The sequence below is a fragment of the Echeneis naucrates genome, chromosome 5, assembly GCF_900963305.1.
Source record: "Echeneis naucrates chromosome 5, fEcheNa1.1, whole genome shotgun sequence".
In the NCBI taxonomy this organism is placed as follows: Eukaryota; Metazoa; Chordata; class Actinopteri; order Carangiformes; family Echeneidae; genus Echeneis; species Echeneis naucrates.
The window spans coordinates 17038061-17062371 of NC_042515.1; the positions used below are offsets into that span (position 1 = coordinate 17038061).

General features: G+C 40.7%; 1 protein-coding gene across 4 annotated transcripts in view; it reads left to right on the forward strand.

Annotated features, from left to right (window-relative positions):
- The window catches only part of plxna1b (plexin A1b), a 169585-nt gene that overhangs the window by 74335 nt on the left and 70939 nt on the right, over positions 1 to 24311 (forward strand). For all 4 annotated transcript variants that reach the window (XM_029501143.1, XM_029501145.1, XM_029501144.1 and 1 more), the window contains exons 4-8: positions 4654 to 4794; positions 18404 to 18504; positions 20962 to 21085; positions 21962 to 22115; positions 23142 to 23241. In XM_029501143.1, the coding sequence (XP_029357003.1) occupies positions 4654 to 4794; positions 18404 to 18504; positions 20962 to 21085; positions 21962 to 22115; positions 23142 to 23241 (620 nt within the window). The remainder of the gene's footprint in view (positions 1 to 4653; positions 4795 to 18403; positions 18505 to 20961; positions 21086 to 21961; positions 22116 to 23141; positions 23242 to 24311) is intronic.

Below are 24311 nucleotides of genomic sequence, written 5' to 3' on the forward strand. Positions count from 1 at the left end.
CAAGGTTACCATACACAAAATCACAACCTCTGTTTTGACCTTTTCCTCACTCCTCCCCGATTGACTATAAAACAGCTTTTATATCCCCTGTTCATCACCCACTTGCCTCATTCCCTTTTGTTCTGAGAAGGACCACACCAAATTCCCAACTCCAGAGGCACCCCCAAATACACACAAATACACTTGTTGGGGGCTCCTACGCAGGAATGTGGGGTCTGCTGTCATGAATGGGTCAGCATCAGTTAAGTCATGTTTACCTGTCAATAAAGGCTGCCTGCATGTATGTGTTTTTAGAGACTATTAGTGAGCCATACTTTGTTTACATTCACTCCACATTTGCTTTGAAATGTCAAAACCATTACTTGAGCTATGTGCTCATGTTGGTGTTATGGCTCAGACACTTGGACCGTTCCAGTCTGTTACGGTTCACCTGATGCTAATCAATTGTCTTGGAGCGCTCCTTCCCTTTTTAAATATCAGTGCACTTCATAAAACAATGTTGATACCACGTCAGTCTTCTTCTCTTGCATCCTTTCGAACTCCTTAAATCCTTCTTTCATTCCTTGAACCCGCCCCTCAACTCCCCCAAGTCACTCACTGTGACAGACACAAGCTCGATCAGTTGTCACTTGCTGGAATGACGGGCATCATTCTAGTTGGCAGCCACTGTCTTATCGCGCAGCTCTCTCACCCTCAGACCGCCAAACCTCCCTATCACCAGCTATAGCTATCCTGTGTGTCTATCAGAGCTAACCAGGCCTGCCTGGCACAGATAAAACCAGACATTAGGGGCTTTGGTGGATCGACGGGTTGAGGGAGGTGTTAATGCCCAGAGATAAAAAAATAAATAAATAAATAAATAAAAAAATATATGGATGTTGGATGTTGTGGGTGGGAGAAGGCGACATTTGAGAATTCTGCATGGTGATAGTGTGGTGTTCGAGATTTTTCAAGATTTCTGAAAATCAAGAAGCATGTTGAACACAGGGATGCTAATAAAATCCCTGGGTAGGTTCAGGTATTTTGATGAGTTTTATAAATGGGTCGCGTTATCAGGACTCACCAGAAATTGTTCTACAACTCATTTTGCATAGTTACTACATAAGATTTTAGATTTCAGATCTTTTGAACATTGTAGGGTCATTTCTCTACAGAGGACACAACTGTAGTGGAAAACACCCACTTAGGCCCAATCCCAATGTTCACCCTTCTCACTGCCCTTAGCCCTCATCCACTACCCACTAGGTATACGGAGAAGAATACACCATTGACTGTTGTCTCTTGTGAATTTTTCTTGAATTTTCTTCTTTGACTCCTCCACATCCTCTCGCTCTCTGAGGGTTGTCATTGTTGTTTGGTTCAGTATGCAAATGACGTAAAGCATTCTGGGAATTTTTCACTGGCCCTTCCTTGGGAAGTCAGCAATCGGAAAACCCTCAATCTGAAAGGCTAGATTTATAGCCCCTATCCCTCGTTATGCCCACTACCTCTAGATGAAAAAATGAATTGGGACACCACTACCCCCCCGGGAATGCACAAAATTTAAGGGCAGGGGGTGTATTGGGACTGGCCCTTATACATCTTATTCCCAGTCTTGCTGAGCTGAGAAACAACTGAACCATTCCAGGAATAAATAACAATTGCATTTCATGAGTAGTAGTTATGGAAAGTCGTGGCTAGAATTTTGCATCACAGGCACAGAGATGTAAAGACTGTAATTTCTTCCTCTGCGTCTTTCACTCCTCATTATTCCCCACTCTTGTAGTCTGCCTTGTACCTCCCTGATATTCTTACTTAAGACAGGGACTTAAATGTAAATGTGTTTAGTATCTGTTAATATTACATTATACATGTTGACAGTCAAGTTGAGATGGGTCTTTTTCTGAAAACACAAGCACAGCATCACTATGAGAGTCCATCCATCAAGCACTTAGCAGAAAGCTTAGCAATACAAAGGAGACAGTGAGACAGTAGCAGCTTGTCCCATCAACACTGATTTCTGCACCGATCTATTAACTTGGCTTATGGACATACACATTCACATAGAGCTGTGTGGCTTATGCTCAAGGCAACATTAACTTGTGACTTAGTACATGTGTGCTAAAAATCAATTTCTGCGTGTTGAAACATACAAGAAAAATGTCGAAACCAACACACACATGGGCAGGCATGTAAGAACACACTGGATTATAGACCCTAAGCTCTTCTATTAGAAGCTGATAAAGCCCCCCACCTGGTTAATGTGGTTAAGACATTGCAACGCTGATTCCATGGCACAGTTGTGCTCAATTTGATTTAATTAGACAAAAGCTTCTTCTGTATCTCATCCATACATACATCCATCGGTCTGTTCAGTTGACATATCGCATCGTCCTTTGCTCGCGACTGGTTTCCATATTCTCTGGTCAGTCTTAGCTGCAGCGCCTGAGGAATAAATCGATTTGAGATGATTTATTACCTGCTGTTTTCACGTCACCTACGTTTTGTTTTTTTTTTGCGCTTTCTCACCTTTCTCTGTCCACACATTTCCTTTTAAATGTTAACACTGTATATGCAAACTCAGAGAGAGAGAGAGAGAAGGAAAGGTTGAATGAAGCAATGACATAAAAGGAAACAAAGACAGGTGCTAAAGGGTGTTGTTACATTCAGTGATCCTGTTCCTGTGGTGATATTGGATTCAGTAATGGGCAAAGTGTGATGTAGAGACAGTCATTTGTAGATTTTTGGGATCCAGCAGACAAGCAGATTGAGGGAAACAGAAAATGGGAAGTGTTACAGACTTTTATTCTCTGTGTTATTGTGTGTGTAAAACCAGTCGAGGCTGGGACTAGTCATTGTCCAGTGAACTGGTGTTGTGTCTGGTCCAGAGATACATGTGACTGCCAAATGAAATGGCTCCTTTTTCCACCAAGTAAGAAAACGATGCTGTGATGCCACAGAACAAAAGCTATTCTTTCACCTTTGTTTGTGTCAGCCAGCATTTTTCCTTGTTCCAGTTGTCTCTACTTATAAACGGGGCTGCCATGTGTGTAGGTATGTATGTGCTCTTGTAGATGTGAGCCATCCATGAATGAAATGTATTCTTTGTTTATGGGCCCATTATCTAGATAATAACATCCATATTTCCTCTCATCTTTAGTGCTTTATCAGAGCCTTATGAGCGCTCTCTGTAGCACACATGCGCACACACACACACACACACACACACATAAACACTCTCTGAGATAATGGAATTGTTGCCCCTGGTTACTTTTTGTTGAGATTGTAAATACATTCTTTCACCACAAAGTACAGGCACTGTAGGTTCTGTGTGTTTGTACATATCTATCAAAACACATATTAGTGCATGTATATCTAACACTGTGTGCATGTGTCAGTATTGTATCATTCTCATCTATCTGGATACGAACATATTTATCTGTGTGCATCTTTTTCTGAGTGTGCGTGTTTGTATGTCTTTGTGTGTTCAGGATCATTTCCCAGCTAGTCATTGCCTGCTGTCCCCTCCTTGTCACTATGTGCTGATAGCAGTGCGAGCCGACAAAGACCAGTAATGGAGAGCTTATACTTGCCCTCCCCCCCGTTGCTCTGCGCTTTTCATTTGCTGCTGAGATGACTTTGGCTCACAGCCATCTCAGCCAGCCAATCTCCTATCTTGTATCTGAACCATTACTTTCCATATCTGGGCAAATTATCCGCCAAATCTTCGCCAACACTTGCACACGCCTGCTTGCTTGTAGTGTCAGATGAATAGTTACATTTGTCTTGAACTGTTTTGGGTGATTGAATTTTCTTTGAAACTGAAAGATAGTGAGTAATTTTTGTTCTCTCTGGGCTTTATATAGGTCTACATTAATGTCATACACATAGCAGCTGCCTAATTTCAGTTGTAAATGTTTTTATTACTTATTCTTGGTGTTACTAGCACTATTGTCCAGTCAATAAGGTTACTTTCTGTGCATTTACTGCAATTATGTTCCTGTTGAAATTAATGATACTATTCAATACTGCTATTAACACTGCCTTTGAATGAAGCTGTTTACATGCCTCTGTAAAGCAGGTGCTTTCAACATTATTCCAAACTTTTGATCATTTCACACCGCCTACCACTGTAATAACAACCACCTGTTACAGCTGAAGTAAATTAAGTCTTATTTCCCTGGCTGGCCAAAAAAAGACTGGACTCTTTTCAATCTTTGGTTTAGATGAAAATATTCAGTTTGAATACATTTTGTATGGACATTGCAAAGGAAATATCAGATGTGAGAAAATGTACAACTTAATATGTCACAGTATTTCTTTGTTGTGCCTGTGTGTGCTGAAAAATAGCTTTATTTCCATTATACCATGCCTGACTTCAAGCAGAAAGTTATCATTCAAGGCTCAACTTTCAAATGAAGCCAGCTAGCTTTCAGCATCATGTCGATCTTTTTGCCTGTCTTAAACTGTGAAAGGAGCTGCTGGCAATTTTTTCAATATTAATTGCAATATTGCAATATTAATGCAAATGCAATACTTTATTCTCCACAAGGTTTTATTGGAGAGGGACATTCATTCCAAAAATGTTAAGCATTTTAAAGTACATCTATGATTATGTTGGTACGTGCTTTTCATTGTGTTTATAAATACGTTTGGCTTCATGTTTCCCTGTAGATCCTGGTGAATTCTGTGAGTCCTAACCGTCCTGCGGTGCTGTATGAGAAGGTGACTGTCAGTGAGGGAGGAAGTCCTTTACTGAGAGACATGCTGTTCAGCCCCGACCAACAGTACATCTACACTCTGACTGAAAAACAGGTGAGTGCACTGTTGAAGATAAGCCCAAAAGATGCACAAATGAAGAAACATACACAATGCAAAGAACATAATTTTTCTTTCTGAACACCCGTTATATAGAAACGAGACAGTAACAGTAAGTCACATGCTATCAATTTGTTTAAATTCCTAAATGCTATACACACAAATCCACTGTGTGTGTGTGTGTGTATGTGCGTGTGTGTATATATACACACCCTGTAAAAATGTACTATATGGAGCCATCCTGAGCCTCCATATCCATCATTAGTAGGGGTGGGAATTTTTTACTATCTCATGATTCAATTCGATTCAGATTTTTGGGGCTACGATTTGATTCAAAATCAAAATCAAATTTTGATCCGAAATGATTTGTTGATTTGTTATTGATTTCTGCTTCGATCTATAGGTGTGCAAAGCATCCTCAGGATCTACTCCAGTCTGCTTTGCAAGACAGAATGAGAAATGGAGACATTAAAGTGTCTTTTTTTTTTACATTTATTTATGCTCAGATGGAATTGTTGCATAAAAGGAATATCACATATTGCTTAAGTAACAAAAATAAAAGTGTCTCTATAGAAAAAAACAAAACAAAAAAAAAAACAACAGTGCACTTAAACATGGGTTCCTCATTTTGCAAACCTTGCACACTGTGAAGCTCATGTCGAGCTCGGTCTTCTCGGGCATTCGATAAATTGGGCCCTATAAAATCCGCAATCATGAAAAAACTGAATTCATTATAAACACAGAATAACATGGAACTGGCCGGCTGGAATAAAAAGGAACATATCTGTTGGGAACATGTTCAGAGTGCCTCACTAATAATGCACGCCCTCTACCCATGAATGAATGAATGTGGTGACTTGAGCATGGTGGCATAAGCTGTCGCCCTGCAATAAGAAGGGCATGGTTCGATTCCTGGCAGGGGCACCTGAACATGTCTAGGTTAATTGGTTAGTTGGTGATGACTAATGCACTGGGCTACAGCAAGGAACGGCAACCCCCCAGCTCCTGGACCAGACCAGAGACCAGAGAGTCCAAATCTTTGTCTTCAACAAGAACGGAGCCGGTTGAAACTCTCTTTCCTCCATTATTGTAGTTTACTACTTGTTTTGGTGCTTACCGTGCATGTGTATGTTCCCAAACCGCATGTCCTGCATACAAAATGGAGGCAGACAGCCTGAGGATTAGTTTTATTTATTTTTTTTTTAATCGATTTTGGGACATTTTAAGCTTATTTTGAATTATAGTAAATAAGATTCATGATTCTTATATGAATCGGTTTTTTTTTGGGCACACCCCTAATCATTACCATGCCTTAATACAGAAGTTACCAAAAGCGACAGCATTGGGTTAAATGCTTCAATTGGATGCACCCACAAGCCTGTACACACGGACCTATGCACACACATGCACATGCACACGCACACCCACACCCACATCAGTTTGCTGTATTGCACTCATTTCCTCCACAGTCTAGGTCTAGAGTAGACCTCAACCCATTACACATTAGTTGCTCTATAGCTCAGTCGAACCCACCTGCCCACAGGACAGTCATAACACAACCCATCCCCTCTGCATGAGATTACATTACCACACAAAACACACACAAGCACTACTAAGACACACATATCCTGGTTCTCTAATAATCAAGATATTAGAGACACAGACTTACAGGCAGTGTTATAGGTCACATGTGATGTGTGTGTGCACGTGCCTGTGGTTATTACCAGCTCCACCGCTGGCAAGGGTTGTGTCTGCTTTGATGGTGAGACAGGGAAGGGGGAGGGGAGGAGAGAGGGAGGAGAGCGGGTCGCATCTCTGTTGCTCCCCAGGCCCAGCTGCTCCCCTCGTTTTTCTGTCTCATTAGTGTAGTGAGTGAAGGAAGCAGAGATAGAGGGAGCAGAGAGAAAGGAAAGTGGGGTTGTACATGATGGGAATATGTCTGTATTTAATAGGCCTAAAACAGGCTTTGGGAAAAGACCATCTGATTAAACAGGGTGTGATATGTGTCTGAGATCTGTTTACAGAAAGATATTTGAGTCCTGTTGATTCTGTAGCCTGATGAAGCACAGCCTGGCCATAAAGTGCTATTTGCCAGAGACCAGTAGTCCAGTATGGATGCTCTGGTAGTTTCAATCAGAATTTTTAATTTCATAGGTTGCATGGTTATGGCAGCAAAGTGTGTGAAATGATTTGTCATTGGTACAGGAGTTTTGTTTTCAACCCAGGAGAACAACTTAAAGTTTTGAATAAATTTCTGTTAATGGTGTTTAAATACTGTTTTAAGCATTTAAGTCATATACTAATAAGAAAAAAAAATTGACATAAATTTCTGTGAAAAATTCTGTGCACAAAGGTTATTAAAGGTTAATTATTAAAAAAAAAAAAAAAAAAAAAAGACAACAAAGGAACCAGGCAGCCTGTTCCTACTATAGGGATGAAAGGGCTAACAAGCACTATGCCAAAAAGTCTTCAGTTAATTAATTTTCTACTCAATAATTGAAATGAAATGGTTCAGGTCTGACATTTCTGACATTTTCAGTCTGACTAATCAATCGATTCCTCAAATACTGAACTGAAATATCACAGTCATCTGAAGCACAATGGAATAATTAACACGTATTTTTTCGCTAAAAGCTGGCAATCGTTTTCCTCATTCAAGAGATCAGAGTCATCCAGATCAAGTATGGCATAGACATGACCTCAGTAACTGGCAGTATTGTTTCTGTAGAAATGACATTAGTTGTTAATCTGTGCTTCGTGTAACAGTTCAGTAACTTTTATTTCAGTACACAAGTTGCCCTCTTTAATCAGCAGTAGTTTGATGAGCAGTTTTATTATACAACTGTGCGTTGTTAAGATGCTCCACATGATGTTAAGACGGTGGGCAGCGAGCTACAGTCATTTGCAGTTATCCTTGAATGTGGAAAAAAACATGAATCCCTTGGAGCCAGGATTGCATTGGGGGGAACACACTGCAAGTATAATATAGTTGTGTATTAGCAAGAAAAAGAGGAATAATGATTGTTTATTGTTGAAGATCACTCTTTGAAATAGGTCTACTAGCAGTATGTACTGAAAGAGTTGCTAGCGCTTTTGTGATTGTGTCTTTGTGACTTGGTGACCTACTCTACTTTGTCTTGGCAGCAAGAGCAGCTAAGGACATCAGGGACATGCACACATGTGCCACATATTTACTTTTATATAGTGCTGGAAGAACAAAGATTCAGGCTTACACACGTGTACAAGCACACCCATACCCCCATTTACACTGGTCTCAGAACTTTGCACACACCTTCATCTTGCTGTGTGTTTGATCCCTGTTAATGGGTAGCAGGCTTAGGTCAAACAGAATGGTGTGCTGCGATTGCCAGACCTCCTAGCTAAACCCCCTTTTCAGCATTAATGACTCGAGGGGGCAATTCCCTGATTTCGCTCTCCGTCCTCCCCTCATCTTTATCCTCTGCCCTCCATACCACTATGGCTCCACCATCCCTGATTTCGTAAATCCTCACATTGGCTGTCACACACACATACACACTCTCATATATGCTCCCATGTTTTCATCTAAGCTCGGACTGAATCCTCCCCTCTCAAATGCCTTCTGCTGATCCCATTCCCATGTTTTTAATGATCTCTTGCTATCACTGCTACAGCCCCCACCCTGTGCTCTGTCTTTCTAACACACATGCAGTCACACTCAGAATCTGTGTGTGTGTGTGTGTGTATGCATGCCCGCAGGACTTCTTCAGACAAGCCAAGCACATTAAGGTGTCACTGGACATATCTACTGATGCGTAGCCCATGACAAGTCCTCCCTATCCCCCCATGCTGTCTCTCTCTCTCTCTCTCTCTCTCTCTCTCACACACACACTCACACACACAAAGGTTTGCGTGAGTCAGAGTTAGGGGCGAGGCCCTGTGATTTATGACTCGCTGTGTTCCAGCTATATTCATCACTATAATTATTATCAATGGAGGATGTGACAGCAGGAGAAGGCAGCCTGCTGTGTGTATGTGTGCGTGTTTGTGTTTTAAGTTTGTGTGTCTGATGAGACCGTATGTACAGGAAGGTGAAATCAGTTTATGTATGACTGCAGTTGATAGTGAATGACTTTGTGTCCATTACTGCGTGCTTGCTGTTGCTGCTGACTTGACTCTGTGTGCACACGTGTGTGTGTGTGTGTGTGTGTGTGTGTGTGCGCGCATGAGCAGGTATAGGTCTGTCCCAGCTGACATTTTGGAAATCTTGACATAGCTGATAAGGTTGTATTACAAACACAGACGTTGCTCTATTTATATCATAAAACAACATTATTTTTGGAGAAAGAAACTTTAAGTGCTAAATGTGAAATATTCACAAAGGATGTTGTTACTGTTTGACTCAACACAAGCATTGGAACCATTTTCAATTTTTGCAAAAACTGCCACTGTGGGAAATCCTCTCATTGTGTGCCTTGGCTAAGTCAAGACACTTCACATCATCAAATAATTTCCTGTTCTGTTTTATGGCCAAAAAGATAGAAAGTTCTGACTGGATTTGATGCCAAGGCTCTTGTTCTTGCTGCTTTTGTACATATGCTCAGCGTAATACACACACGGATACGCACAGCCTTATGTCTTTGATGGCAGCCATGCATATAATATTGCTGTGCTGTGCAGTGCTGGCTAATTGCTGAGAACATGAATATTCATCTGTGTGGGAAGGGGTACTGAGTTAAAAGTGAGTGTGATTGTCCTGGAATCAGTCAGGAAGGACTTGTATGGCTTGAGTGGCTGGAAATGATGTATAATGTAGATGTGTGAGACAACCTTTGTTCCAGAGTCAAGGATACTACACTGTTACCTCTGTTACTCTGGGTCTGTGTGTGTGTGTGTGTGTGTGTGTGTGTGTGAGTGTGTGTGTGAGTGAGTGAGTGAGTGCAGAAAAGCACATATGGCTCAATAACAATGGTAGCAATAATGGTTCATGCGTTTGTGTTTTCATTCAACCACATCAGCATGTCTTTGTGTGAATCTGCATTTGTAAACATTCACAGTTTTCAAACACGTGTGCGTGTGTGTGGGGGGGGGGTGGCTTAAGCTATTGTCTCGACTTTCTATTCAGCATCTGAATGAGATTTCCCTCTCCACAACTCACATCTCTCCAAGGAATCTGTATCCTTACACTCACGTTTTTTTGCCATTCACAAGATGTTGGTTTGGGTCCCTACTATTGCAAACAATGCTTCACATTGTGTTGTTGGCTCACACTACAAGGCCTCATCAAGTAATATCTTACCCATAGGGTTTTGTCTGACATCAATCCTCTTTCACTCTGTGTGTGTGTGTGTGTGTGTGTGTGTTGATCTGTTTACATTCACATATTACTGGTTCACTGCCAATCTCATTAGCAAACACATTAGCACAGAGTGACATCAACACACATAATAAGCAGCTGGTTCTATCAATCAAGACTGATGTTTTAGTGAACTAGATACAGCTAATCAGTCAGTTCTAAATATCTCAAAGATTAATCTTCCACAATTTATCAAACTCTAGATGACTAAGAAACTCCCAAAGTTAACAAGCACATAATACAGCATTTAAACATGAGCGTCAGTGTAATGCTTGAATGAACACCACTCTTATGTCCTCTACTACGGGCGCACACACTCTGACTAGTGAGGTGGACATTGTTATGTAAATGTTAGGGACCTGGTGCAGAGAGGCGAATCAGGAAGAAGGAGTGCTGGTGCAGATGTGTAGCCATGCAGGTATATGGCACTCAATTATAGGAGGTGACACCATTTTAGCACCTTTCCCAGCACAGGTCAGTGCACATATACAATCCTCTCAATGCATACTCAACATAGTCACATGTATGTAGGTGTCCACATTTGTACAAGTCATTGTCATAATACATTACTCTGAGCTCATTACACATTCACCAAGACGCATCATTATACCAGTTTGTAGATTAGAGTTGGTGAATGCTAGGAAAGCTGAGGAAAGCTTTGTATTCATAGAAAACTGAACATCTTTGTGTTGTTTTTCGGGTAAAATAAAGTAACTGATGACATCACTTTATGGCCGTTTGTCACAATTATCCATTATTTTTATATACAAAGCCTGTTAATGCTTAATTTAGACATTAAGTTACAAACTGGTAGATTAAAAATTGGTAGATAAATAAAATAAAAAGAGTGGAACAATACTGGAACAATAGTTTTTACGATCTGTTGTTGTTAAAAAAAGGAAGAGGGGAATATGGATGTTTTTAAGTTGCCCAGAGAGTGAAGAGTGAAAGTTTCCATGTCTCATAGTATCTCAACCTCACATCTCACATTCTCTTTCTCTCGTTCGTTGTTCCTGCCTTTACTCTCTCACCCCCATTTCCAGTTCTATCATTCTTTCTTGTGGTTTTCCCCATTTAAAAATAAATAAGTGCGTTGATTGCGTGCGTGTGTGTCCCATCAGAAAAGTGTGCTAGTCACTTGTCTTGGGCGTGATGCTATCATTTCTAATGGAAGTCTAGCTGTCACTAGATAGCTTTGTCTCTCTCTCATCTCTCTTTGTTTTACTCCGTCGTCTTTTCCCAAAGGATGGCATGATAGAGCAGACTGATAGGATTAGAAAAGAGGGCGAGATGGATAGGGGAGTTAATGGTTTCTTTCTCCCTCTATCTCCCCCTCCTCTCCTTACTTGTCAATCACTATCAATCGGCCATAGGATCAGTCCTCCTGTTGCTTGACAGTGATTGGGGCAGAAAGATGTGGCTCTGACTGATTGTCATGGAATGAGGCCAATCAAAGGTTGGCATGGACCACAGGGCCTTTCTGAGTGGCACATCACAGTTTTCAGTCCCGTGCCTTAACCGCAAGCCACTTTAGGTAGAACAATCAAATGTCGCTCATGAATGGCAGGGCAGGGAATTGTTTTGAATTTGAGTCAAATATCTTTTTAAATTCATGCACAACAGGCTCCGTCAGACCCAGTTATGAAGTAGGGTTTCTTCTTCCAGTATTCACTGTCATAAAGTACAAAAGAACATGATAATAAATACAAATGAAAATGCATCAGTGTATTGTAAGTGGATATTGATCTAACGATTGCTTTCATTACTGATTGTTTAATGTTTTTAATGTTTTTGTCGGTAAAATGTTAAAAAGTGCAGAAGCGTCCATCACATGTTTCCAGAGCTCAAATTTACTTTTTGAAACTAGTTTAGTCCAATCAGCCATCTAAAATCAAAAAGGTTTAGTTCTAGAGGCAAAAAGCACATCATTAAGAGGCTGGTGAAAAATTATTGGTAAATGTTAGACCTATATTATTAAAATGGTAAACGATTGAAGGGTCACCTAACCTATGTGGTTAGGTGGTTCTATGTGGGGTTTTTTTGGAGGACTTTGTGTTAAGAAAAAAATAGAAAAGCCTGAAAATGACCCATACTAAAAACGTCAGGGATATTTTCCTCTCCTGCATAAGGTCTCTCTCTTAACACCAGTGAGTACCCGTCTTACATAAATAACCATGGTTGTATGACTTTTATCTTTTATAATAATATAATACAAATGAAAACATCATCACATTCGCTAACATCATAGAAAATGACCAAGTAGCTCACATCACAAGGTTGGCATCATGTGTTTTTGATAGGCTCACAGGCTCTAGAAAAACTTTCAAAGCATTCATTTTGAACAACAATGTAGATATTATCTCCAAGTCAGTCAAACAGATTCAATTTATTCTCCTCAGTCTTTAGCCAGCTGACCATAATCACATCCATATACACACCCGCTAGGCACAGCATCCACACAGCAACTCCTGCAACAACAAATAAAGAGAGGCAGCATTTTCCCTTCCTCTGCTTCTACTCTACTTCTCTCAGTCTATGTATATGGTGGTCACTTGGCAGTGCTAATGGAAATGCCAGCTGTGTGGGTCCTCACTCCTCACCAAGTCCATTTACTAAAGTGACAGAGTCATTTACTAGGCAGCCGGCCTCTCCCATCCTCACTTAATTAGAAGACCCCAAGGCCTGTCTACCTTAGCTGGTCACATTTACCTCTCTTTCTCTTTCTCTCTTCAGTCTCTTTGTTCCAATTCTTTGTTTTGTGTGGTCTTTCAATCTCTGACTCCTCTTTTGTCTCTGTCTTAGTTTTATTCTTTCACTCTCACTCCAACTCGTTCTCTCTCTCTCTCTGTATCAGGCTCCCCCGTCTCAAACAGAGGACGAGGTATTATGGGCAAATGACTACAGATGGAGTGAGTGTGTATTGACCTATAGTTTAAGATTAGCTCCTTTTGGAAGAGTTAATGGGAATGTCTATGTGATGAGGATAGTGATGAAGACTGATGAATTTCCACGTCTTTATTTTTCAAAGTTGTGCTCAGGTGGAGTTTTTTCTTTAATTTGTTTGTGTGGCCAGACCTAACAATTGATTGAATACGTGATCTACTGTTGTACTTATTTCAGACTTTAAATTTCAAAGTTCCTTTTTTTTTTTTTTTTTTTTTTTAAATAGGGAAAAAAACAAAAATTCTCTTTAAGAATAAGAAGAATGATTAGCAAGATTATTTTGGAAATATTTTTATTGTTTGTTTTTTAAAGATGTAACATTTTTGAGAAGTATTGTGAAGATATCAATTTGTTTCAAAGTGGTTGCAGCCACACACACACACACACACACACATGTTTGTGCACTGCGTATGTTTTCTCCAAGTGGTTTTCAAGGAGCAGACAATTTGAGTTGTCATCTTTACTGGCCTCGAACTCACAATATGTGAACACACAAATGACAAATAAATAAGTTGTGTGATCTGCCGCTTGTTCTCCCTGGGACAGAATATAGAAGAAAAGATGAAAACAGTCTTTAAGAAGAGGCAAAACAAAGGGGTGGATGAATAATTGAGCCTAGCGCAGTAGAAAAAGATAAATTAAAGAGGCAATAAAGGAGGAGAGCTGATTGGGAGGAAGAAACAGTTGCCAAAATACAATATGAAAGAGATAAATATAGCAAAGGAGGCAGGAAGGGCAGTGGGCACAAGAAATACTGCAGAGAGTGAGTTTTGGAAAAAGAGAGATTACAGTAGGCACTGTTTTCCTCCACTGAGACTCACAGACGTAATTCACTAAAAAACAGGTCTGCAGCAGACAATTTGTGTTGTCCACAATGACCAGATCTGTCCATAACATCTGTTCAGCATAACAGCAATTCTGTATTTGAACATCATTCATCAAATTTGATGTGACAGCAGATGATTTTTTGATAGAATGTAATGATGCGATTGGTGTTTTCCACAGCCTTTAGTCATCTACCCTTCCTTTACCCATTGTTGCCTCCTTTCAGTCATCTTTCTGCACCTCTCCTTCTTTTTCAGTGCCAAACTCTGCTGGTCTTGTTTGCTTTCCTCCTTATCTTCAGTCAGTCAACACATTGAGCTCCTAACAAGCCATTGATCCCGTAAGCCCCTTACATCCAGTCAATGTGCACATGCTAACGTAGCCTTTGATACCTTCACCTCCTCCCTCACCCAGCAGGTATTGCTGCTGGAAGATCAAGCTCAATTACATGGACAACCTGTTGAGAGCTGCGTTGCTTTCTCCAATGGCTACAAAAGCTATTGAGCTCCCATTTCTAATGATCTGTTGTAGGTTTTACATGCTGATGCCAAAGCAAAATGTGGCAGCATGAATTACAGTCACTTCACAGTAATGACTAACACAACACATTTCACAACTGGAGCAGGCTTCATCTCTATATCTTGCTTGTCCAAGGGCTTTTAGTGGCTATATAGGTTTATTTTTTCCGTTGCACATGGCTATTCACTGCCAGCACACATGAAACCATAACACAAATGTAAAGTTATTAGAGGTTATTAAATTCTTGCTGGTGCTGTTAGTGGCAGTTCACAAAGAAGAAGCAATGGATAGATAATAGCAGGTGATAAGTTCTTTTCTTTTCATCTTTCATCTTCTCCCCTAAATTTTTGCTGCTGTGTAAGCACAAGATATGGCAAGGAAAAGGCGATTGGACAATTTGTTTAAATTAGGATATTTCGCCACATTTTCTTTCGTTGTAAGCAGAGCTAGTTTAGATTACATAGTATGCTTTGGATGAAGGGAATGAAGCAATAAGAGAGCCACAAGTTTATGGGACTGGGGAATTTGTATTTTTTATTTTTTTTATTTTTATTTTTATTATTATTATTATTATTATTATTTTATTTTATTTTTTGCCACAGTTAAATGTCTTTTCTGACCCATGCAATTCTTTTAGGTCCCTTTTCTGTAAATCTCAAGCCATACGAGGTCAAGTGTTAAAAACTAAAGGTCCGGTGGTTGTTCTTCAGGGAGATATGGGCATTAGTATTTCATGAGTTCTAAACAGATATCTATAAATAACTGTGATTAAACTGATTTATTCCTCTTAGACAGTGAAGAGAAGAGGCTGTCTCTGCATATCTGCATTGCCCTCTCCTCCACTATAGACCCTCCCTCTATTTTAATATTAAAAAAGGAAGCCACAACAAGGCCAAATCCTTTAATGTCTTTAGATTTAACAACCAATGAAAAGCAGCACTGAAATCTTTACAGGTCTTCTGGGTTTTGGGGGACAGTCGCAAAGCCAGTTAGCTGGACATTTAAAGGCAGGTGATAGCTCACTGTAAAAACAGATCTGAGAGGAAAGGTGGAAAGTTTATAGCAGAATGGACATGTCATGGCATTGTGCTATGCTCAGGGTGGAGGGTTAAAACCAGGGGAAGAGAGAGAGAAAGCGGAATTGAGTTACAGCAGTGGATGCTATTGTAAATAAGGAGATGGCAAGAGAGAGGAGATGGCGGGCTTGGTTTATAAGGTCATTTAAAGGAGTAATGTGGCGCGCTGTCAAGAATTGGCTTTCATTAAAAGAGCCATCGAGAAAGACAGACAGAGGGAGATGGCAACGGTGTGTTTGTGTGTGTGCGGGCGGGTGGGCAGGCAGGCAGGCAAGCAAGCAGCAGTCCTGACAAATGTACACACACATTTTCAGATCTACATCGAGTTATAAAAGTACATTTCCAGCTCCAGTAAAGAATTTTATTTCCTCACTGGCAAAGACAACCATTATAGCCTTCCTACCACATCAACAGCTCTGAGCCACTCCCACTCAGTAGAGCCCATTGTGTCTTCCCCACTACTACTTGTGAACAATAGACTAAATCTATCATTACACAGGGCAGTGATAAGGTTATGCTAGCTCACCAAGGACCCATAGTGTTAGTATGATTTATGAGGACCGTTGTCCTTAATCACAGTCATAATGATTTATGGAGAGGAGAGGATGAATTGGTTGGTATCCTAACTAATATGAGGAACAGACACTCCCTTCTCCTCTTCCATTTTCTCCTTTTAAAATCACAAACTATATGAAGGACATCCTGTGATGATTCTTTCCACTAAGGTGTCCAATCACATATCCCTCAGCTATTTTTCCCTCATCCCTCTATCCATTATCTGCACATTCATTCTCACTTCTTTTCATCCTCAGTCACCCCATTATTATCTAAGACATACCAGTTCCTTGTTCCATCTTTCATTCAGCTCTCTCTTCAGATGAAAACTAGACTTGCACTCATTTTGACAATGACACATAGCAGCCGTCTGCCACCATATCCCATCTACTCAGCACAATGTCCTCACCAATATGCCGCATGTGTGTCTTCCATTACACTTCACTTTTCCACTATTTATCCATCCATCCATCCAGCCAGTTCTACTTGTAGTAGATGACCAGCTCCGTTCCTCCCTCTGGTTCTCTGTATTGGTCGTTTGCATCATTTCATCTGTCTTTCCCTCTCTGGGCAGACAGCCAGCTAGAAAGCTACAGTACTGAGGCTTGTATTGACTTGTTATTGTAATAGTAAGAGCAGGTTTCAGTTGAGGATGGATGAATTAATAAAATTCTGTCTAAAAGAAGCTGTTGGGGTAGAGAAACATAGAAAATAGAGCTTAATCGAAATAAATAACTGTTTAGTAAGGAAATGAATGGAAGAGACACACGGAATCAGTGCTTTTGTCTATCCGCCCTATGCTTGAGCACTGTTGTTCTGTCTAAGTACCCTAAAGACAGTCTGATTCTGCGCAGTCAGCGCATAAATGTGTTCCATCGTGTCATATCTTTCTAATATCTGTGTTATACTTAAAGCTCAAAGAGGAATCACAGCCCTGTTTTAATATTTCAGTGCTGCATTCCTTTGTCCGCCTGGTTTTCATCCTCTAGCAAACAGGCTTTATCTCTTACCTCGGGCCTCTCCTCTCTTTCAGTCATGTGTTTTTCTTTTCTCTCATCCCTCTATAGAGCCCTCTGACTCTCTCCTCCCATCCGGAGCTCATAAAAACAGCCCCCACTGGGTGTAACACCACTTCAGTCCCTGAATACCACTTTGACAGGGCATTCGTGTGTGTGTGTGTGTGTGTGTGTGTGTGTGTGTGTGTGTGTGTGTGTGTGTGTGTGTGCGCGTGTGCGTGTGTGTGTGCGCGTTATAATAGTGTTACCCAAGGGTAAGGTTGTTAAATGCTGTTACTTACTGATCAGCCAGGTCACTCTGTATTGCTTGATTTAAAACTAGCCTGCAGTGAGAACTTGATACATGCGCGCGCGCACACACACACACACACACACACACACACACACACACACACACACACTCACTCACTCACTCACTCACTCTTTCTGTTTCACTCTCTCTCTTTGTGGATTATGGATCAAGCAACTCATCAACTTCAGGCCCGTTGGTGAAGAGAGGCTGAATATGACGCTGACACTTCTAACACATGTGCACTCATAGATTCACGAACACATGCGGTTATTTTTTAGACCTCTAACATTCAGCACATATGCTAGTAATCTGTCTGTCACACACTTAAACACACTTGTGAATATCTTGAAATAAACACACACTTTGAGACCCGGGGTCATGTTGTGATCCATCTGTCATCACCTGAAGCCTGGTTGGAGCTAACTTGAACACTTGATCTTGTTTCTTAGGAAACATCTGTAACCTCTCCACGGTCATACCAGGGTGGCTCAATGACTGATATACATACCATATAGTAAACATGTGCTGGTCTTTGTAGTCGTGAGGACACTCATTGAAGTCTTTAAACTTCCCTTCCCTGTAGAAAACCGCATACTCACACACTCACACTCTCTCTCTCTCACACACACACACACACACAGGAGCTCTGTCCGTCTGCTCACCTTCCTCCCATTGGTGTTTGAGGTAACCTGTCAATCATAGCATGGTTACCACAGCCACCTGTCAGATCTCCCAGCATGCATTTCGAAGCCCTTCTGTACCACGCTTGACTGGAGGCTGTCACACACCGCTGGACCAGAATCACTCACCAAAACACACACATGCACAAAGACAAACGTGGACTCACCACAGACAGGCTCTCTTTCTGGGGAACATACACACACTGACAAACACACAACATTTCATATTGTCTCAAATTAAATCAAGTCTGATAAGCTGTCAAATGCTCATGTCCTTCCAGCTGAATATACTGCTCATTTACCAAGTTTGATTACAACGAAGGGACTAATTATTTCTTCATCACCTCCCTGCTCTCTCCCTCTAGGTGGTCAGGGTTCCAGTGGAGAGTTGTGAGCAGTATACCACGTGTGGGGAGTGTTTGGGCTCCAGAGACCCTCACTGTGGATGGTGTGTCCTCCACAATGTGTAAGTGCCACACAGATACACACACTGTCATGAGCATGTGAATACACTCTGCACTGGTATGCTTCACATGTCTATAGTCTATTGAATCCTATAGCAGATAATTGAAGATATTTTGGGATTTAGGTTTGTGGCAGCTCATCATGCTGTTGTGAATAAACACTATTGAATAGCTTGAATAGCTGCACACACCCTCAACAGGGTGAATTTCTTTTAAAGAGTCATATAAAGAATGGGAAGAGGGGCCTTGGATGTCTTCAGCTTCAAAAGTTCAAAAGTTTTTGAGACAATCTGATTTTTAAAACTGTTATTTTGAAGATTTTATGTGGAGAGCATTGGAATCCAAATGAGTGTTTCTGTCTGAACTCCTCAAATGTGATTAGTGATGTACTGCCCCAACATCTGAGCCACAAAGAACTATTCTGACAATTTTAACGTGGCACAATCATTCTCACTGTAAAATGTTAATCATATAGTTGAAACATTTGCTTTAGTGTATGTAAAGGCTCAGTTGATGAACAGATTTCCAGCTGTCCAGAAACATAACGAGATTCACAGGTCTGGAAAAACAGCACCAACATCTCAAGAAAAAGAGAAACGGCCAGTTGCTGTTTTGGATGTGGCCTGAAGTAACAGCTGAGACTATTTTTAACACCTTGTATAGCATGAAAACTCACTACAAGTAGAATGATACTTTATCTTGCTTAAGCCTTTCAATCAAGTGAACCTGTTAATGGAGAAATAACAACACAGCTTGGCAGACTACATTACTAAAACTCTCATTTATCTTGGTTTTAGCTTTTTAGTGTGCCTGTCTCTTTGTGTTGAGACCATTGTCTATTACATGTGTACATTTTGATATTTAATGTGGGAACCCTTTGGCAACAGATTTAGCCTTGTTTTTGTTCCAAGTCTCATGTTTACTTTTAGATTACTCTTTAAGGCTAAATATGTAACAGTGAGAGAAAAGATTTGTAGTTATGTTTAGACAGTAAATCGTATCACTCACTTCTGCAGTGATTGTCTGTATGAAATCTCTCTATTTTCTCCTTTTACTTGAGGATGTGTGTGTGAGGCTCCATGTTATTGAAAGGTGACAGGATGTTAAACCACATTTGGAACACCTGAAGCGTTTGGCATAATGCCATCCCTTCCTGCATTAATTAAACTTACAAAACATATCACCGACCTGTCTGTCCTCCAGACGCATGCACGCACGCACGCGCACGCACGCACACACACACACACACACACACACACAGAGTCTCAGCCTGGTTCACACACACACATACACAGTTATGACGGACCCTCCGTTTGTGCACATTGACATTATGTCTTGTATGCAGCTCACTACTTACTTGATAGTGTTGCAAAATCAGATTTTGGCCCTTGCAGACAAAATGGGAATTAATAGCCAAATTATTTATGAACCACATTTCAGCCCTTTGGTGCCGTTAGCCACACCTTATTAAGAGCCAGGGCAGTTTCAATCAACAGTGGAACAGAACAAGGAAGCACACACACACACACACACACACACACAGGTGTTTATAGGATAATGAACACAGTTCACACATATATATATAATCACCAACCATAGAGAAATGAGGTTTATAATGAGAAAACATATACATTCCTTTATGCATATTGCACACATGCACAATGTATGAGTGTGTGTTTGTTAGATTCTCAGGGGAGCAGTTGCAGACAGCGGTTTTTTGCTGAGTGTGAGTGAAGGCTAACTAAAAGAGGGGGTGGGGGCTGCTGAGCGGAGAAGGCAGTTAGCAGTTTTTTCTGCCTCCCTCTGATTCTTTAGGCCTCGCAGAGTGCCACATCAGCGCTTTTCTCTCACCACCGGGACCAGTTGTTGTTAGTGCAAAGGTGACGTGGTAGCTAATGCATTATAAATAGCTAATAGTAAAACTGCTATGATACAGGTCTGTATACTGATTTTTAGCCCCATCAGTTGGCTTGTAATAAGAAATATGTAGGAGGTTGCTGACCTCCTTGATATTTGGCTGGAAGGAATAGTATCATTTTTACGGTTCAGGAAAGTTTTAATGATTGCCTCTATATCTTCTGAGAAGTTTGAACTGAGAGGAGCTTTAAACTGAAAAGATGAGGGCGGATAGATGTTCATATAGCTTAGTGGTTCTTGTACAAATGTCAGGGCCAATAAGGTAATGATGTAAAGGCCTACAGTAATGGCTGGGGGAAGCTATTAGCCTATTTGTCTTGTGATATTGCTCCCATTTCTGTATGACGTGAGGGCTGTGCATGTTTGTCATCTTAATATAATTGTCATATTTGCTTAGCAGTTGCTCATATCCTCTCTCTTTTCTCCTCCTATCACCTCTTGTCTTACTTATCTGCTCTTTTCTCTTTCCCTCCTCAACTGTCCTCTTATCATTCCAATAACCACCCACTTCCCTATTTCCATCTGTCTCATCTTCCGTCTAGTTGTTCACGCAAGGATCGTTGTGAACGAGCAGGAGAACCCCAAAGGTTTGCGTCAGACCAGAGGCAGTGTGTGGAGCTCACTGTTCAGCCACGAAACATCTCTGTCACCATGTCTGAAGTACAGGTATGTTTTCTCTTGTATATGAGTTTTACTTTTTGAACTGAAAAGACATCAGTTGTTTAGAAAGAGATAAAAATAAAACGTTAAAATCTAAAACTTTATGATTTAAGGTCATTCTCCATTGGAAAGACTTAAGATCATTTCCAGTAAGCGGTTTATAGCAATATACTGCCGTTAAGTAATATATCATATATATCATCAGTATTATTCTAATCACATTCAACAACTACACCTACGCATATTTTTGTGCATCTAGATACTGTGAATGAGGACAACTTGGCAAATGATGAACTGATTTTCTACAGATGTAATTTGGGCAGCAATCAGAAAAGAACAAGACGATTACAAATTATTGTAATAGCAATTAAAATCCAAAGTGTAATTTCTTCACAGTCTTGACATGTGTGTACATTCTTAAGTATCAGTCACAAACAATCATAATGTGAATTTTACCTTAAGTCATGTAAAAGCCTGAGCCCAGTACATGTACAGTGGGTCCACAGACATATAGGTTGAAGTATGAATGAACTTTTCTGTCTTTCCATCTCTATTACATTCATTTCAAAGGACATTAGTGTACATCAGAGAACTCATTCTGTCAGCAGCCAATCACTGTAGCAGCAGTTTTGAATGATTGCATTTTGCCGGACTTCCTTGCTACACATTAACACTTACACATTAACCTTACTGTAATAGCTGCTGCAATGACCGACACACGCATACATTCGCACAATGTTCACCCACTTTTATTCCTTCTACCATCACACACAACACCCATTAACCCTCATGTCATATCTTGTAACAATCCATGTACACCCTGTCCTTCGATTTTTATCTTGCTCTGATTGTCTTGATCTCTCTCTCGCCCTCTCTCCTTAGCTGGTCCTCCAGGCACATAACGTGCCTGATCTGTCAGCTGGGGTCAACTGCTCCTTCGAGGACTATGTAGAGACAGAGGGACGGATCCAGGGTGGACACATCTTCTGCCTCTCTCCTTCCGTCCGGGATGTCATCCCAATCACAAAGAACAAAGGTCAGGACAGGAAGCGCAAAGGGTGATGAAGTCATTGAGACAGTGAGGTTATTGGGTGGTAGTAGTGGGCAGTCAGGAAATTGGGGGAGTGCTGATGAGGAATATGTGAAGAATGTAGTAATGAACTCTTGATATTTACACTCATTACTTTATTTGACACTTTGTTTTCATATTTCCAAGTCTAAGTCTTTTTTCGCTTTTGGTTCGGAGTGTAGAGCTGTGCAGTGACCAGAACAGAATTGTAATGCTACCAGATGATTTGCTTAGTGCATCTATATTCAGAATACTGTGTCACCACCAATAACATTTGCACATTCCCCTTAAAAGCCACAAACGCAAGTCGTACATTCATCAACCAAAAATAGAACAGTTTTTGAATTGCCATTATCATGCATTATGTGCTCTTGTCAGTTTAATTTTATTTACTCACTCCATCTGAACAACACTGGTTATGCTTCTAACTTCTTTTCAAAGCATTCATTTCAGTGTCGTTTATAGCTAGACTAAAATATCTGCAGCTTTTTTCACATTTTTTTCCCTTTTTAGAGATCATGCACCTGTTTCATGTCCAAATCTGTCACACCACAAAGATGATTAAAAACTTCCTTGGTATCAACATTCAAAGCAGTGAAAACATGTCAGATATTGCGGACTAAGTTTTCTCAGCAACATCTCAGTAATTTTTCAACTAAGGCCATTATGCCTCATTATGAGTTCTCCTCAGCTCTGGCAGCCAAATACTGATTGGTGTTGCTATTTTTAATGCCACCCTACGAAGGGTGGGATGTGATGAGTTGCTAGGTTACAGTGTTTCTTAGTGTGTACGTGTTATCTGTTGGGTTCACACAAGTGGAATTCATATTTAAAGCATACTGACTTATCATTGAATAAATTGCTTTGAGATACACCCATTTTATCATTAAATAGGATTTCTGATGTGTTCAGTAATTCACCTATTAAAGATTTCTGTGAAACTTTACAGATTTAGAGAAGATAATTATGTTTTCATGTATTTGTTTTTTCCAGGTGACAAGCGGGTGGTGAAGCTCTATTTGAAATCCAAGGAAACTGGCAAGAAGTTTGCCAGTGTTGACTTTGTCTTCTATAATTGCAGTGTCCACCAATCGTGAGTATTAATAATTGTATCATTTTGTATGCATTTGGAAGTTTTGTTGTGTGTTATCTTTTTCGCTTTTTTTTTTTAGTCCTTTCCATCTCGGTTTTTTTTAGAAATAATGCCCATTCATCTCCCCATGAGTCTCATGTTACTGCCCATGATAGATACAGTTAGACACACACAGAAAAATACCTCTTCCCCTCCAACCTCCACAGGAGGCTTCTGTTACCACAGGAGTGAAAAATCGAACGTGCCATAAATGAGAAACGATTGGGATATGAGATGGTAATTCTAGTCTTATTATCATAACCCATGACACACACTAATGATACTTTGATGATTAATTCATTACACAATGGTTTGCTGTAATGCCTCTAAAATCATTGACGCTAACCTCACTCATGCCTTTTCCCCATTTTAATAAAATAAATAGTTTTAGCTTTTTGAAGCACTCAAGTGCTCAGCCTGGTACTTATTTACACAAAAATACAAAGGCAAATATGACAATTCTGTAACATGGGTCACATTGTGTGCCAAAAGTTGGTCTTCTGCCCTCAATACTCTGCTCAATATTCACTGCTTGTCCTAATCCACCTTCTTCTAAAAATCTACACCACCCATACAGCCACACCCGTAGGTAAGCCCTACCATGAGCCCAATGCACCCTGCTGGGGTAAAAGGATCCTCCAACCCCTCCATCCCTGCTGTCCATCCCTGGCTGATCCAGGGGAAACTGAAACGTCTGCTGGGGTATTAGCGTTGGGGCAGCAGATGGTTCGGCAGCCCCTGGGGTACTGCAGGGTTCCATCATGGCTTCCCCCTGGATATTAGATGAGCCTCCATAGAAGATTGTCCACAAACATGCATGCACGTACACATAGACATGCACAGCCACACCTCTCTGTCTTGTCACTTGCAGCTTTATTGAAGGCCCGAATGTCTTGGACACCTAATCTGTTATGATGACCTTTAACCTAACTCTGCAATCTCCCTGGCCTTGTACACAAATCCCCAGCCACAGCACCGATGATTAGCTCAGCTGGTTAAGGGTGTGGCGGTTTACAATGTCAACTCACGGG